Source organism: Crocodylus porosus, unplaced genomic scaffold, assembly GCF_001723895.1.
Source record: "Crocodylus porosus isolate Cpor-Errol unplaced genomic scaffold, CroPor_comp1, whole genome shotgun sequence".
NCBI classification, from domain to species: domain Eukaryota; kingdom Metazoa; phylum Chordata; order Crocodylia; family Crocodylidae; genus Crocodylus; species Crocodylus porosus.
The window spans coordinates 12,745,494-12,759,691 of NW_017728909.1; the positions used below are offsets into that span (position 1 = coordinate 12,745,494).

Sequence of the window (14,198 nt, forward strand, 5' to 3'; positions counted from 1 at the left end):
GGTGCTCTTTCCTGCCAAGGCAGGGGGTGGGACTAGATGATCTACCTAGGTCCCTTCCGACTCTAGCTACTATGAAACTATCTGCTCAGGTCCTTTCCAACTCTACCAACTATGAAACTAAGAACTGCTTTACTGTCCAAGCCCCCGAGGTTTGGAATAGACTGCCACCGGAGGTGGTTCAAGCACCCACTTTGAACGCCTTCAAGAGATGTGGATGTTTATCTTGCTGGGATCCTGTGATCCCTACTGACTTTCTGCCCCCGGGGGAGGGGGCTGGACTCAATGATCGTCCGAGCTCCTTTCCAGCCCAAATGTCTGTGAATCTGTTGAGGTCACTCCTGACCCTAGCATCTATGAATCTATGACTTCATTAGCCAGATTTCTGGTTAAGATCACAGTACATGGAATTAGCAGAACTTGGTCAAAACCTGGCAGCTTTGTTTGGCCATCCTCAGCTTTTCTCTTTCTTGGACCAATAGATAAGCATGTAAGACTGAGAGAAGATATTTTTTTTCCCCTCCATATTGATTGGAGTCAACCCATGGAACTTGCTGCTGCAATACTGAGGCCAAGAGCATGATAAGATCTTTAAAAATAAATGTATTATCAATATTCAGAATGTAAATATAAGGACAAATCTAGGAAGGATCTGAAGCCTTATGCTGCAGAGTATTTAGCAGCCACTGTTTGCTGGAGTTAGGAACAACCCTTTGTTGTGGGCAGGTCATTCCACGTTCCAAAATAGTTGGTACTGTCCATTTTTGGGGAGAGGACCATCTGTTCCATGATTACACTTCCTATGTTGCTATACTGCTTTGCTTAGTATTGGACTGTGTAGGGAAACTAAAAATTGAAGAACAGCTGGGAAGGAACTCAGGAGGCTAATCTAGCCCACTGGCTTGTTCAAGTAAGCCCTGTCAAACCGTTGCAGTCAAATGGTTGTCTAACCTGCGTTTTAAAATTTCCACAGATGGTAATCTGTTCCAGTGCTTAACTACTCTTGCAGTTGGAAAGTTCTTTCAATTATGCAACCTAAAACATATTGTTAATTGAAGTGATTAAATATTCTATTTATATTGAACTGTGTTCCCTCCATGTGATCTGTAGATCCAGAACATCTTGAGAGTTTTCAGAAGTCTCTTATATCAGTAAACTGCTCAGAAGACATTTATCTGTTCACTACATTTGCTCAGATGGCACAAACAAAACGGGCTGATCTGGATGAGGACTTTGTCAGAGTCATTGTTCTGGAGATATATGAGGTGAGCAGTGTTAGGGGTTGGTTCCACAAGGTATTGAGTAGATTCCCATTGTTAATTCCAATGGAAAGTTTAGGGACAATGTTGCCTCATCGGGTGGTTTATGATTTTATAGTATATACTTTCAGTAAGCTGTTCTCATTATCTGGCTTACTTGTTGAATGCTCTAGGACTGAATTAAAACATCTTGGATGTTTTGCTGCAAATGAACAGTACTACTCTAGGTCAAGTTGGAATGAATTAAGTCAGAATGTAGGAAAGCAGTTCTTCCCTTTTCTCAGTCCTTAACCTGCCAGCCCTTCCTTGTAATTGGCTTGTAGTGCATCAGGACAGAGCATGCATGGCACTCCAGCGCTGTGCTGGCACTGGATTTATGACCCAGATGCCTTGTTCTGGGCAGACCCAAACCCTCAGACTGACCATGTCCTCTTCATTCAGTAATAGGAAAATATTATTGATGCACAGTGATAACAGATAGGAATAATGCAAACAATTCTATATCTACCAGTCCTAGAGCTGTCACCAGAGTCAAGGTACACAAACTTCACCCAGAGGTTTTCTCTCAAATGTCAGATGTCAGCAGTCTGAAGGTCAGAGGCCAAGGCCCATCTCCCCCAGTGGGGTGGGTGAGACAGGCTGGTGGTATGCCCTTTGTCCATGAGGCCCTCAGGTTCCCCTCTCAGGGAGCCTTCGTTGCTCTGAAATCCCTCCTTTTTATTCCTCTCCCCTTCTGATGACTCTTCATTTCTGGCCATCGCTTATTGGTCGTTCTGCGGTCGTCATACTGTTCACATTTTGTTCTGTCAGTGTATTCCGGTTTCACAAACCCATCACATGCACAGATCCTAATTTGGGCTTTACTGGTGTCATCCGAATTTGGTCTGTTCCCCAAAACTGGAAATCTCAAGGGCCCTGCGGTTGGGCACTGACTGGGTACCACTTTATTTCGTGTTATGGAATAGTGTGGAACACGTCTTCGATTTCCCAGCCTCAGTATCTGCTCTCTGCTCATCTGTAGCAGATACAGAGGGCCTTGAGGAAACTTTGTCACAGACGGGCTTTTTAGAAATCAGTTAACCCTTGCTGTTGCCCTGGACCATATTCTAATGCATATCAACTTTACCTATAAGCTAGTTCCCAAAAGCAAACCTCTAAATACCATTTTCTAGCCGTCACTCTCCAGCGTTGTTTTTGCTATGCATGTCCACTCCCTTTTAGTTGTCTGAGCCTTGGGAGGTTCCATGTGGCTTTGGCACAGTGGTCCATCATCTTTTCACAGTGTGACAGAATAATCAGTTAACTCTCTTAGGGTTTGCAGTTTATGGACATGAGTATCTGGAATCAGAAGAAAAAGAGTGTTCCTTTTTGTATTCTCCAGCAGACCTTTTACTTCTCACTTCCTCAGGTATCTTATGTCAGCCTTTATACAAGAGAAGCATTTTCAAAAGTTGGCCGCGAACTCTTGGGAGCAATTGCAGGTGTCCATACTCAGATTATTTCTGTACTTTTGGATCGAGTGAGAGAGACCATTGAGAAAGTTGGGATGGTAAGAGCTGATCTTTCATTTAAAGCAGCCAGTTCTTAGACCTTAAATGAAATTGAATGCTGTGTTCTTGTTTTCTATCGGTGTATATGTATCAGAATTTGGTTTGGAGGGCTTTACGAAGTGGTGGAAGTAGATAACAACAGTGCTGTGACTGGTAGCAAGTGTGCTTAGTAAATATACTGGGGGGGAATGAGGGATGTTGGGATTGGTGTTGGGGAATGGTCTGTCCTTCTTAGCCTTATTTTTACTGTTGTGTCTTGCATAACGCTGAGAGCTTTCTCATCAGTAAATGGAAGTCTCTGTAACATTTGAGTCAAAGTATACGTGCGTTTGTTTTTCTCCCAAAGGTTTCCTTATACTTGTTTAAAGAGCTGCCATTGTATTTGTGGAAGCCTTCTTCGTCGGAAGTAGCATTGATTCGCGACTGGCTATTAAATTATAACCTGACTGCTGTGGAGAATAAACTAGCCTGTATTATCCTGGAAGGGCTGAACTGGGGATTTGGTGAGCATGTATGTATTAAAAACGAAAGGCCTGTCATGCAGTCAAACCAGAGAAAAAGTGATGCTCAGTACTTCAATTAATCCTCAATTTCAGCAAGAGTGGACTGTAGTTGCACAAGATGTCTGATTCCTTGGCACTGTCTTGGGTTGGTCTGTATGCATTTAAAGGCATGAGACTACAGGCTTCCCATCATCATTTGATCATCCAATCTGAGGGAAGACTTCTCTTCTCCCATGTATTGCCATAGTTGAGATGAGCTCAAGTGCTGAGTAGGGAGCTCACTCCTAAACAGGAGGAGGCAGGGTACAGGGCATTTGCCACAGAGTTGGTATTTGGCTGGCCAAATCAAGTTCAGTTAGTTGACTGGTCAAATATCAGTCACATTTTTTTTTTAATTGCCAATAGGTCAGAGTAATACACAGAAAACCCCTCACTAGTTTTCTATTAAGAAATGTGTCAAAAAATTATATTTCTGTCAAAACCACAAAAAAGGTAGGGTTTTTTTCTGTAAAATTTCTAAGATTTCTGACTAGCTAAAAAAGTGCTGTTAATTAACCGGTCAACTGACAGTATTTAACTAGTCAATTGTCTTGTCTTGCCAGTCCTAGTTTTCCAACAACTCACTAGAGGTTACGATGGATTTGCCTCCATCATTGGCAGTTTATGAATTGAGATTGAATACCTTTCAGAAAAGGGATGCTTTAGTCCAAACAAAGATTTATTCTGGGCAGTCTTATGGCCTGTGTTTATTAGATGGAGTCACAGTGGTGATCACAGTGGTCCCTTTTGGCCAGTCAGCTATGACAACTTCTGCCCTGCGTTTGCCTGCACCCACATGCTTAGGTGCACAGTGCATAGCTTACTTTTCTAGGGGGAAGATGGAGAAGCTGGTGAATTCTAGGTGGCGAGCCTGGAAATGGAGCCAATTTAAGGGAGGCCTTTGTTATATTATGATATGGCTGGAGTCCTTTACTTGTTCTGGGGAAACTAGAAATTATTCATTGGAATTGTGGTTTGATCTATTTTACAAACATTTTAATTTTGAAACAGTTGTATTCATTGAGGATTAGAGCTGGCAAATTTAGAAGTGAATTAATATCACATGATGACTATAGGGAGATCACTGACCCAGGATAGGGTTTCCAGCCCCAGAGCCCTGTCCCTGGAGCATTGTCCTTCAGTGAGTGGCCGAAAGCTTCTCCTGCTGACCAGGCCTTTGGCTCATTTAAATGCAATTTTTTTTCATTACTTTTTTTTTCTATTCAGATTTGATGTTTATTTCTATTGTGCAGCATCACTGGTTATTTGGTTACAATGCAAATAGAATTAGGGTGCAAATTCAAAAGCCTTTTTTTAATTAAAAAAACTAATCAAACTTTACCTCAACAGGATACTCTTCATTTGGATTCTGCTGTCCATGCTGAAGTTGCATTAATGGTCCTGGAAGCATATCAGAAGTACCTCCCTCAGAAGCCATATGGTGGATTGCTTTCTGAAAGCATAAAACAGGTACTTCTCTTTTCTGATTGCAGTGACTGTTTTTTCTGTTTCTGCTGAGAGTGCTAGATGAACCTTCAAGAGTCCCATCCTGAAAATCTTTCATTAAACAACCTCCGTGCTGTAATTATGGCCATGTTATGAAACATAAAGTATATTTAATACAGTAATACAACAATGAGAGAAGGTTGTTTATGTTAAAATGTCAAACAATAATTAGGAATGGCAGAATCAAGATTTTCCATGCAACCTTACTCTGGTTCCTTTGTACATAATATATTATGATTCAGTCTAATTAGGTTTTCTAAAGGCCTGTGGATTAGCGGATGCACAGAATTGGATAGCGAACAATCAACAAGTGACTGTTTAATATTTTGGTGTCCTCTCACTGTTCAGTCTGAGGCTCAAGTTCTTATTCACTGCCCAATATTCGTGTCATTCTGAAGATAGAATGATTTTCCCCATGGACTTTTCCACGGTTCTCATCATTGCTGTGTCTGAGCTCTTCACACACATTTATTAAATTGATTAATCAACTTCGTGAGCTGGCAAGATGCTATCTCCTATCTGAGGCACAGCGAGGTTTCAGGTCAGAGAGATATCTCTATCTTAGCACTGTCTAGTGATTTGAGTTCAGATTGTAGCTCCTATTGACGTTAGTTATGGCTGGGAGTGCGCAGCACAGATGCAAATCACGCTGGACTCCAGTCACATAGCAACACTTTTTTAAAGGGCGGAGATGGAATCCAGGTATTGCAGGCAGTGGGGTTGGAAGAAGAGGAAGACATTCGGCCCACCTTACCCATGGGGCCTCTCTTCTGCAGCCTGATGGCTTGTTTTCTTTATACACTTTCTAATATTTGTACCAAATGAGGCAGAGATCCCACAAACACTTGTTTTAGCTACATTCCTGATTCTTCTCCAAAGTAGGTCCATTTTTTTTCAGGAACAAAATTTGTGAAAGGAATTGAATGTTTGGGAAGAAATTTTCATAGTTTCCTGGTTGGTCAGGTCAGAAGGGACCTGAGCAGATCATCACGTCCAACCCCCTGCTGTGGGCAGGAAAGAATGCTGGGGTCAAACGACCCTGGCTAGGTGATTACCTAGCTATTTGCATGCATGCAAGGCCTGTGGCAGTCACCTGCCATAAAGAAACCTAGCTCAACTGCTTCAAAGTTTGGCCAGATTTTTAAAAGCAACTGAAAATAGGACCTAATATATGGGATGTTTTGGAGAAATTTAAAAGGTGGTACTACCAGCTGCACTTGTAACATTGCCCTATTCATAGATGTTAGGGGCTGGAAGGGACCTTACAGATTATTGGGTCCAGCCCCATTGCACTTGGGTGGGAAAGACTGCTGGGGGTCAAATAATCCCAGCAAGATGGGCATCAAGACATTTTTTTTTAAAAATCGTCAGGGTATTGGTATCAAAACGATAGTACTGATTTTTGTCGTCACATTCAGTGTTCTGTCCCAGTGCCCTGTGAGGTATGTTTTATTTGTTGGATGAGGAACGGACCCAGTGTCTTGCCCAAGGTCATGCAGGGAATTGAACAAGCTGTCCTAATACCTGAGTGCACACCCTGATCATTTGGCTATTTCCTCAATCATGTTGCTGTCCCTTTGTTTTAGGTCTCATACTTGGCCAGCATTGTCCGATATGGAGAGACACCAGAGACCTCCTTTAATCAGTGGGCATGGGGCTTGATTCTGAGGTTAAAGCTGCACAGAAATGACTGTGGTGTGCAGGAAGGCTGGCCTGCTATTCCTGCTTCCAGCATGGTGCTTGATATGACAGAGTCTGTCTCACTTCACCCACTACTGAAGGCTGTTAAAGGAGGCATCCCTATTGGTTGTTACCTTGCACTGGCAATGACTTCAACAGGTCATACGTAAGCATACTTTTTTACTAGTAATAGTATGAATTGGTTCTTTTAGAACTGATTCTGTGTCCCTGGACTCTGTAAGATGAGAGGACAGCATCTCAAAAGAGTTTGTCACCCACCTTTTCTTGCCTTCTATCAGGCATTAAATAAGCTGTGTGTGTCTGCAGCAAATACTTATAGCTTAGAGGACTTACTGTCTCGTGCTGTTGGGACAGGGCATTTCACTAGCACTAAACATCTTTGGGGGGGAAGAGGTTTGAACATGGTTGATTGCATTGAACAGTTCACAAAAACTGACACTTCCTGGCGGTTTTGTTTTTTCTCCTTGACAGCATTGAGAAGTTCTGCACTGAAGGCATCCCTCTGCTGGGCATACTGGTGCAGTCCAGATATCTGAGAACAGTGGTCCATGTGCTGGATAAAACCTTGCCTTTGTTCTACCCTTGCCAGTATTACCTTCTGAAGAATGATCAGTAAGTATGATACTACTGTAATGCATGTAGTGCTGCAAGAGGGATAATTCATGTTAACTGTCAGGGTCATCGAATGCTCAGCCATTTGCTGAATGTGATCTGAGTAGAAGGAGTAGAACGTGGCATTTGCTGACATTTGATTGGAAAAACAACGGATGTTTGCTAAGAAATCTTTTGACCACAATTACAGTGCAGTGGCCAAAACCACCCACTGCTATCATCACCATGCCTCTCTCTGTTGAGGATATTGCTGTTGCTCTTTGTACAGCTCTTCAGTCTCCAGACAGCCTGCCTGTCATGCCTGTGGGTGAGCAAGCTATATAAGCAGGCGACATTGTCACTGGCAAACTGTTAATGCTGTTACTGTTGAGCATGTTATAATCTCCCATTCCAGTATCCACAGTGTCTGCTGCTGTAGCTTACTAGTGTAGCATCCCACCAGGACCTGTTGCAATGGTTCTCCAAACTGATTGGTTCATGTACCATCTTAAAAAAATACTGTATAGTGCATGGATGCAGCATCAAGCACATCTGTAACTGGTGGTGCACATAGAACCCCTGGCCTATTGCTACATCATTGAGATGCACTATACAGGTTGTCTGACATCAGTCTCCTGCCAGGCTTTCATAGCCATCATACTGAAAATCCTTTGTGGTTTCAAATGCTTTTGAGGCTGAATTGGTAGCCAGGGTCCTACAGAGCAGGCCCTCCCCCCATCCCCCCCCCCCACTTCTTCCTTCCACCTTTTCTTTCCCCTTTCCCTCCAGATCAGCAGATACCTCAAAGAGCACATTCTTCTGGCAAGATAGCTTAGCAAAGAACCTGAATTATAGGCAACTCGTATCATCAGTGTCCCCATAGGCCTTTCTGCCAATTACTGTGTATAGTAAAATAAATGTAGTCAGAGGGCTCTTCATCTTTTTTCCAAGCTTCTGATTATGCATTCACATCTCCCAGACCATCTGAGAAGTGATATCAGGCTTCTGTAACAAGATGCACGTCTTCTGCCTTAATTCTTTTCCCAGGAATGATGGCTTACATTTTTGGTTTTGACTTTTCTCTCGTGTCCCTTGGCAAATCTGCAAATTGCAAATATTCTGAGGCTTGCACAGCTCCCCACAAAGTGGTAGAAACTCTATGTAAAGAAAATGACATAGAGCGTGGCAGTCCACTGGCATATGGTACATCAGCGGGCAGTGAGGAACTTGGTTGAGGAACAGTAGGGCATGTCCATACTGAGCAGAGAGGACCTTAGGTTTTAAGATCTCACTAAAGAGCCATGTACACAGTTACTGTGACTCTCTCTGGTCATATTATTTTGCTAGCTGTTTACCATACCCATCTTCATGCCTTTTCTGGAGATCCTTCTTTCTTTCCCTGGATCATTCATCCTTCCTTCTGCCATTCTTTTGAAAACATGTTGTTTTTACCAAGTAGTTCAGTGTTAATCTGGAATCGGAAAGTAAAAAATATTTGGGAAAAAAAGTGCTTTGATATGAATTTGTACATTTTAGAGAGAATGTTTCCTCTCGACCTGTCTCAGACTGTTCAGATGTGATCTTTCCGATGCTGGAGGATAATAAGTTGTGTCCCATGAAGTTGGGAGTAGGTCTACCAGAGGAGACCTTAGAAACCTACTTCCCATCTGCTCCTTGCTGTCATTTATGAAAAGAGCTGGAGGTGTTTAGAAGTGGACACTCCTGGTCACAATGTCTACTTCTTACAAATTCTGCTTGGTGACTGGCACCTTTTACCTTAGATGTTCTGTATTTCAGCAGCTAGGACTTTGTAAAAGGCTAAGAGAGTGGTCCTCAACCTTTTGGCCCTGTGGGGACATGTGAGTGGGGTGTGGCTGGTCTGCAGGGTAGCAAGACCCCTGCATACCAGGATCAGGCTCTGGAGACTGGCACCACTCCCCGCATCCCTTGAAGGAAAAAAAAAAAAAAAGCCAGACTCTATTTGCCTACTACACCACAAAATCTTAAAACGGAGTGTATTTTATTTGTGATTTATTATGACCCCCAGGTTTTTGTCTTGCATCCAACTCTTCCTTCATGTGGATAGTGGAGTTCCCCAAGGAATGACTCAGCAGGTTACACACAAGGTGGCCCAGCACTTGACAGGAGGGAGCTATGGAGAAAATATTAAGCTTCTCAACAGCATGATCCAGGTCAGAAGATGAAGCATGAATGGACAGTATACCTAAAATGCATCAGTGTGGTGATTTCACAGTGTAGTATGCTAATGCTGTAACCCATCTCCTCTGCCTAGGTCTTATTAAAGTATATATTATATAGAGTGTATATCATATTTTAAAATATAAACAAACTATTGCAATGCTAATGCATATAATATTAACATAACAATTATGTTATTATATGTGTGTGTATGTGTATATATATTAAAGTAAGTGTGTGAAGTAGGTAAATATATAATTGTTATATTAATACACACATGCTCATATATATGTGTATATGTATGTGTGTGTGTATATATGTATATACATACTCATATACATGAGAGTGTGTGTGTGTGTGTGTGTATTAATATAACAATTATGTTATAATATATAACATAGGAATCCAGACCGGTAGGGCTCATCTAGTCTAATCTTGAGCGTACTGCAGGGTACCAAATTGCACCAAAATACTGTATCTGAAGACTTTAGTTTTACAAAAGCATTTCAATTGTCAGGAAAATAAGCTACATGCTACAGGTAAAGGACAGAAGAGACAAAGGTGCTTCTAATTTGAGCCCTCTACAATGGCACGGGTGCGATCAGATGGCACGCACACGTTTTTAGAGAATAAACCATGCTGTTTATTGCAGAGGAAGGCAAAGGACCCTTGAGTTTTCTGGGGAGAGAATTGCCTTCTGTCCCAAAACATGATGATTGATTAGACCTTAAGTACATGACTGAGAGGCACTGGCCAGCTTTCTAAGAAAGCAGATTCTCTAGACCCCTGTCAAGTCTTTTGTTTGTTAAAAGGACAGAGGGTGAATGATGTCAAAGTTGCCTACAAGATGATGCAAAGTTATTGTCATGCTGACATTAAAGTTGACTAAGGCAGTAATTAAGTAATGATCTGGCAGATGTCAGAAAGTTTTCCTTTTTGATTACTGGTTTGTGACTACATTTAGGAAACGTCACTGGTTTAGAAAGCATTGGTGTTGGTCCTCCGGAGTGTTTCTAGTACTGGCAGTGAGATTTAGGTCTTGTGGAATTCGATAGACTAGCAAACTTAGGAAAAGAGAGAAGCTAATACCTGTAGTAATGTTGTGAGAGATCTGCCTGGCAGAGAGAGGAGAATAAATTCAGAAATAGACCTTGTCATGTGAAGCCTGCTGAATTTTTAGCATGTGGCTTCAGTGGTTGTCTTCTTCAGGAGAGTGTTCATAAATGTCAAAGACTCCTTGGCCCCATCAGATCTTTATTCACAGAATTTCTGAGATCAGAGACCTCAAAAACAGCAAATACTTTACAGATACAAGGCACAGCACCATAAACTAGACAGATGGGATTGTGATCACTGTCAAGAAAACATATGAGATTTGCAACTCTTCAGTATGCTTTTTTTAGCTGTAATAATGTGGACTGTGTGCTGTTTTCTAATTGCACCTCTTAATTTGGCAGCATCACATCTTTATAAGCAGCCAGCCTAACACAGTGGGGCAGGTAGCTGTGCTGGAGTTCTGGGTTCAGGTCCTCACTAGCCAACAGCTGTGGAACCGAGATAGAGCAACGCTGTTCTTGATGGATCATTTATGCAAAGCAGCTTTTCAGTATGGTCAAGAGGATTGTCTCCAAAAACTGCTCTATCAGCAGCACAAGGTAAAACAGGTGTATTGATGCAGCCTGAAAAATGTATTAAAGTTTAGTTTTAGGATTGTTAGAACATAATCCTGTTTATCTGAAATGTTGCTGATATTCTTGTTACAATCGTGTACAATGGAGCTTGTGTATTTCGATATGCTGTGTGGGACAGGACTGGCATATGAATGAAAGGGCAGTTTTAATTAAATGCCAATACGTTTCAATGGAGTTAATTGATAAACTTGTTGCTTTTAGAACATATTCAGTGCAAAAACAGTGTTCTGGCCTTAAAAGACAGACACCAAGGTGAGGATACTTGGGGAAACCCCCAAACAGGAGCAACTTCCTAATGATCAATATTCCAGCTTGGAAGAAAAGAGATACAGGTTGCCACTTCATGGGTGGCTTTTGAATCAGGGTTGGGAGTTTGTTTATACACATAAGGGGCATCCTGGAGAGAAGGGGCTGGTCTGGTCCAGAGCTTTGTAAAACTTCTTAGTCTGTCCTGCATTCTTTACTTAGTGTATATTTCCCATGCAGAATGCTTTAGGTTATCACTCGGACAAAGGTCTGCTGTCTTCACTGGTCAGCTGGATTGTGGCAGGCAATGTGACCCCTTCCTTCATCGAGGGCAATGCAAATTCCTCTCAGGTAGGGAATTGTTAGATCACTTGAATGTGCGATGTGGTTCCCTCTGTCACCTGCTCGAATAACGTCTACTGCTTTGTGCCATTCCTTTTTTTCCTTATTTCAAATGGCTGATTGTGATGGTTTAAAATGCTAATCCAGACTGAATATTTGTAGCCCCATTTGCAGCAATCCTTTTGGATGTTGATAATATCTATCCTAAATCTTAATTTAAGAACTCATTTAACACAGCTGTTAACAAATCCTTCTTGCTCATTCTCTTGTCAGTGAGTGAGACCGAGCAGGTACTGAAATTTCTGTTAGATGAGTCTTTAAGAAATATTTTGAGACTGGCTACTTCCTTTCCACATACAAGAAGCATTTTACTCAAGCACCAGAAAAAATCTAAGACTGTGAGAGAAGAGACTCAATTATAATAGTAAAGAAGAAAAATCTGGGTAGTTTTTGATATCTGGAGTTCTCTGTATTGATGATCTTAGCTACAGATCATACCAACCTGCTGCTTTTCCTCACCTATGAGCTTTCCAGTTGTAACTGGTCTTCAGTGAAATAGAAAAATGGGTCAGGTGAAATGTTTCTGCTCACGGAAACTTCATTTTATTTGTTCCCTAGTTTCCTGTAACGTAGCTATTGGAGTTTCAAAGTGAGGATCTTTTAAAAGATATTCGATTGTTTGGAAAATGGCAGGTTTTTCTCTGTTAGCAGTGTTTCTTCTGCTGTGTCATGCAGGTCTGGTTTTCGTGGACAGTTTTGAATATGGAGTCAATATTTGAAGAAGATTCTCAGCTCCGCAGAGTTGTGGAGGGGGAGTTGGTAATCAATGCTTTAACTCCTGACCAGGCTCTGAAGGTAAGAGAAGAGTCGCCCTTAAAAGAAAAAAAAGGAAAAAAAAAAAACCGCTATTTGGGCATACAAGCTGATTGTAGATGTCAAAAAGACAAACAAATCCACCCCCCGCATGCTTTAGTGGAAGCAGCAGTGTTACATTGACCTGGTCTGCAGCGTCTGCTTAGATCAGGTGCTTCAGTGGGACTTTTTGGCTCTTAGCTAAAGCTGATTCAATCAGCTATTAGATAAAAGCACCCCAAAAGCCCCACTAAAGCGTCTAATCTATACAGATGTCAAGCAAGCTGGGTCCAACTAACGCATTGTCTCTTCTGGGCATGTGCCGGGCTTCGTGCGGGAGCGCGTGGAATTTAAAGTACCACTTTTTTTTTTTTTTAACGTCTGCAAGCAGCTGTAGTTCTATTTCTTTGTAGTTTTGCTTTCACAGACACCAGTGTAACCCTTTTTTAGTTTTTATTTGGTCAGCTGGCTGGTATTTTTCCTATAGACTCTTTTGAATTCTTTGGAAATGACCCTGCTGAAGGCCTGGCTTTTAATGACTTATTTTTAACGTCCTTTCATGGTAAAATAACTAACATGCTTATGTCATATTATGGTAGCATCTGATCTTTAGTGTGTTTCTTACAAATACTGCTGTGAATTGGGAAAGTGCTAGTGTCACTGTGTAACAGATCCAGAGCTGAGACCATAAAGAGGTGGAATCATGGGTTAACATTTTCTGCATAGCTCCCTGAATCCAGGGTTGTGTAGGAAGTTCTGACAATGCCATGTAATTTAACTCGGTTTTCTTGAGTGGAATACCTTTCATCTTGACTTCTGCAGTGTAAATTTTCATAAAGAAATTGTCCATCTTTATTTAGCACTGGTGAGGCCTCACCTGCAGTTCTACAGCCAGTTTTGGGCCCCATGCTTCAAGAAAGATGTGGGCAGACTGGCAGGAGTCCAGTGGCAAGTGACAAAAATGATTAGGGGGTCTGGGAAGTATGACTTACAAAGAAGGCTGAAAAAAACTAGGGTTATTGTAGTCTGGAGAAGTGAAGACTGAGAGGGGATTTGGTAAATCTTCAACAGATGCCTTAAGGATGATGATGGAGGGAATGGAGATAACCGTTTCTCTGTCTGTAGCGTACTAGGGTAGGAGCAATGACTTGACACTGCAGCAGTGGAAATCTAGGTTGGAGTTTACGAAAAACTTTCTGATTTACGTGAGTTGTCAAGCACTGGAGCAGGCTACGGATAGAAATAGTGGAATCTCCTCGTTGGAGATTTTCAGTAGTGGCTTAGACGGAGACTTGAGTAGGATGCTTTAGTCAGGGATGATCCTGCAGGGGACTGGACTAGAAGACCTCAGGAGGTCCCTTTCCACCCTACTTTCCTATGATCCTATGCACTTGTTTGAAATGATTCCTTCATTGCTTTTGCAGAAAGCCCAGACTCAGTTGAAGCTGCCCATTGTACCTTCTCTTCAGAGACTAATGATTTATCGGTGGGCTCATCAAGCTTTTGCAACCCCAGCAGACCACCCTCTCCTTCCCCTCATCTGGCAAAAATTCTTTCTCCTTTACCTTCACCGACCAGGGCCTCAGTATGGGTAAGCTTTAGTCATAAAGGTTATTGTATAATTAATGGCGCGCACTAATGTTTTAAACACAACACCTGGTAATCTCGTTTGTATAATCCTTTTCCTGTGGAGCCAAGAGCTCAGTTGAAAACAGGTTTATT

The 14,198-nt window shown here is 41.9% G+C and overlaps 1 protein-coding gene across 3 annotated transcripts in view; it reads left to right on the forward strand.

Annotated features, from left to right (window-relative positions):
* The window catches only part of EPG5 (ectopic P-granules autophagy protein 5 homolog), a 67,203-nt gene that overhangs the window by 20,050 nt on the left and 32,955 nt on the right, over positions 1-14,198 (forward strand). For 2 of the 3 annotated variants that reach the window (XM_019531818.1, XM_019531820.1), the window contains exons 12-22: positions 1,108-1,262; positions 2,665-2,805; positions 3,153-3,317; positions 4,696-4,818; positions 6,441-6,700; positions 7,027-7,167; positions 9,194-9,338; positions 10,803-11,000; positions 11,523-11,633; positions 12,360-12,479; positions 13,901-14,067. In XM_019531818.1, the coding sequence (XP_019387363.1) occupies positions 1,108-1,262; positions 2,665-2,805; positions 3,153-3,317; positions 4,696-4,818; positions 6,441-6,700; positions 7,027-7,167; positions 9,194-9,338; positions 10,803-11,000; positions 11,523-11,633; positions 12,360-12,479; positions 13,901-14,067 (1,726 nt within the window). The remainder of the gene's footprint in view (positions 1-1,107; positions 1,263-2,664; positions 2,806-3,152; positions 3,318-4,695; positions 4,819-6,440; positions 6,701-7,026; positions 7,168-9,193; positions 9,339-10,802; positions 11,001-11,522; positions 11,634-12,359; positions 12,480-13,900; positions 14,068-14,198) is intronic. The other variant, XM_019531819.1, reaches the window with a different exon arrangement.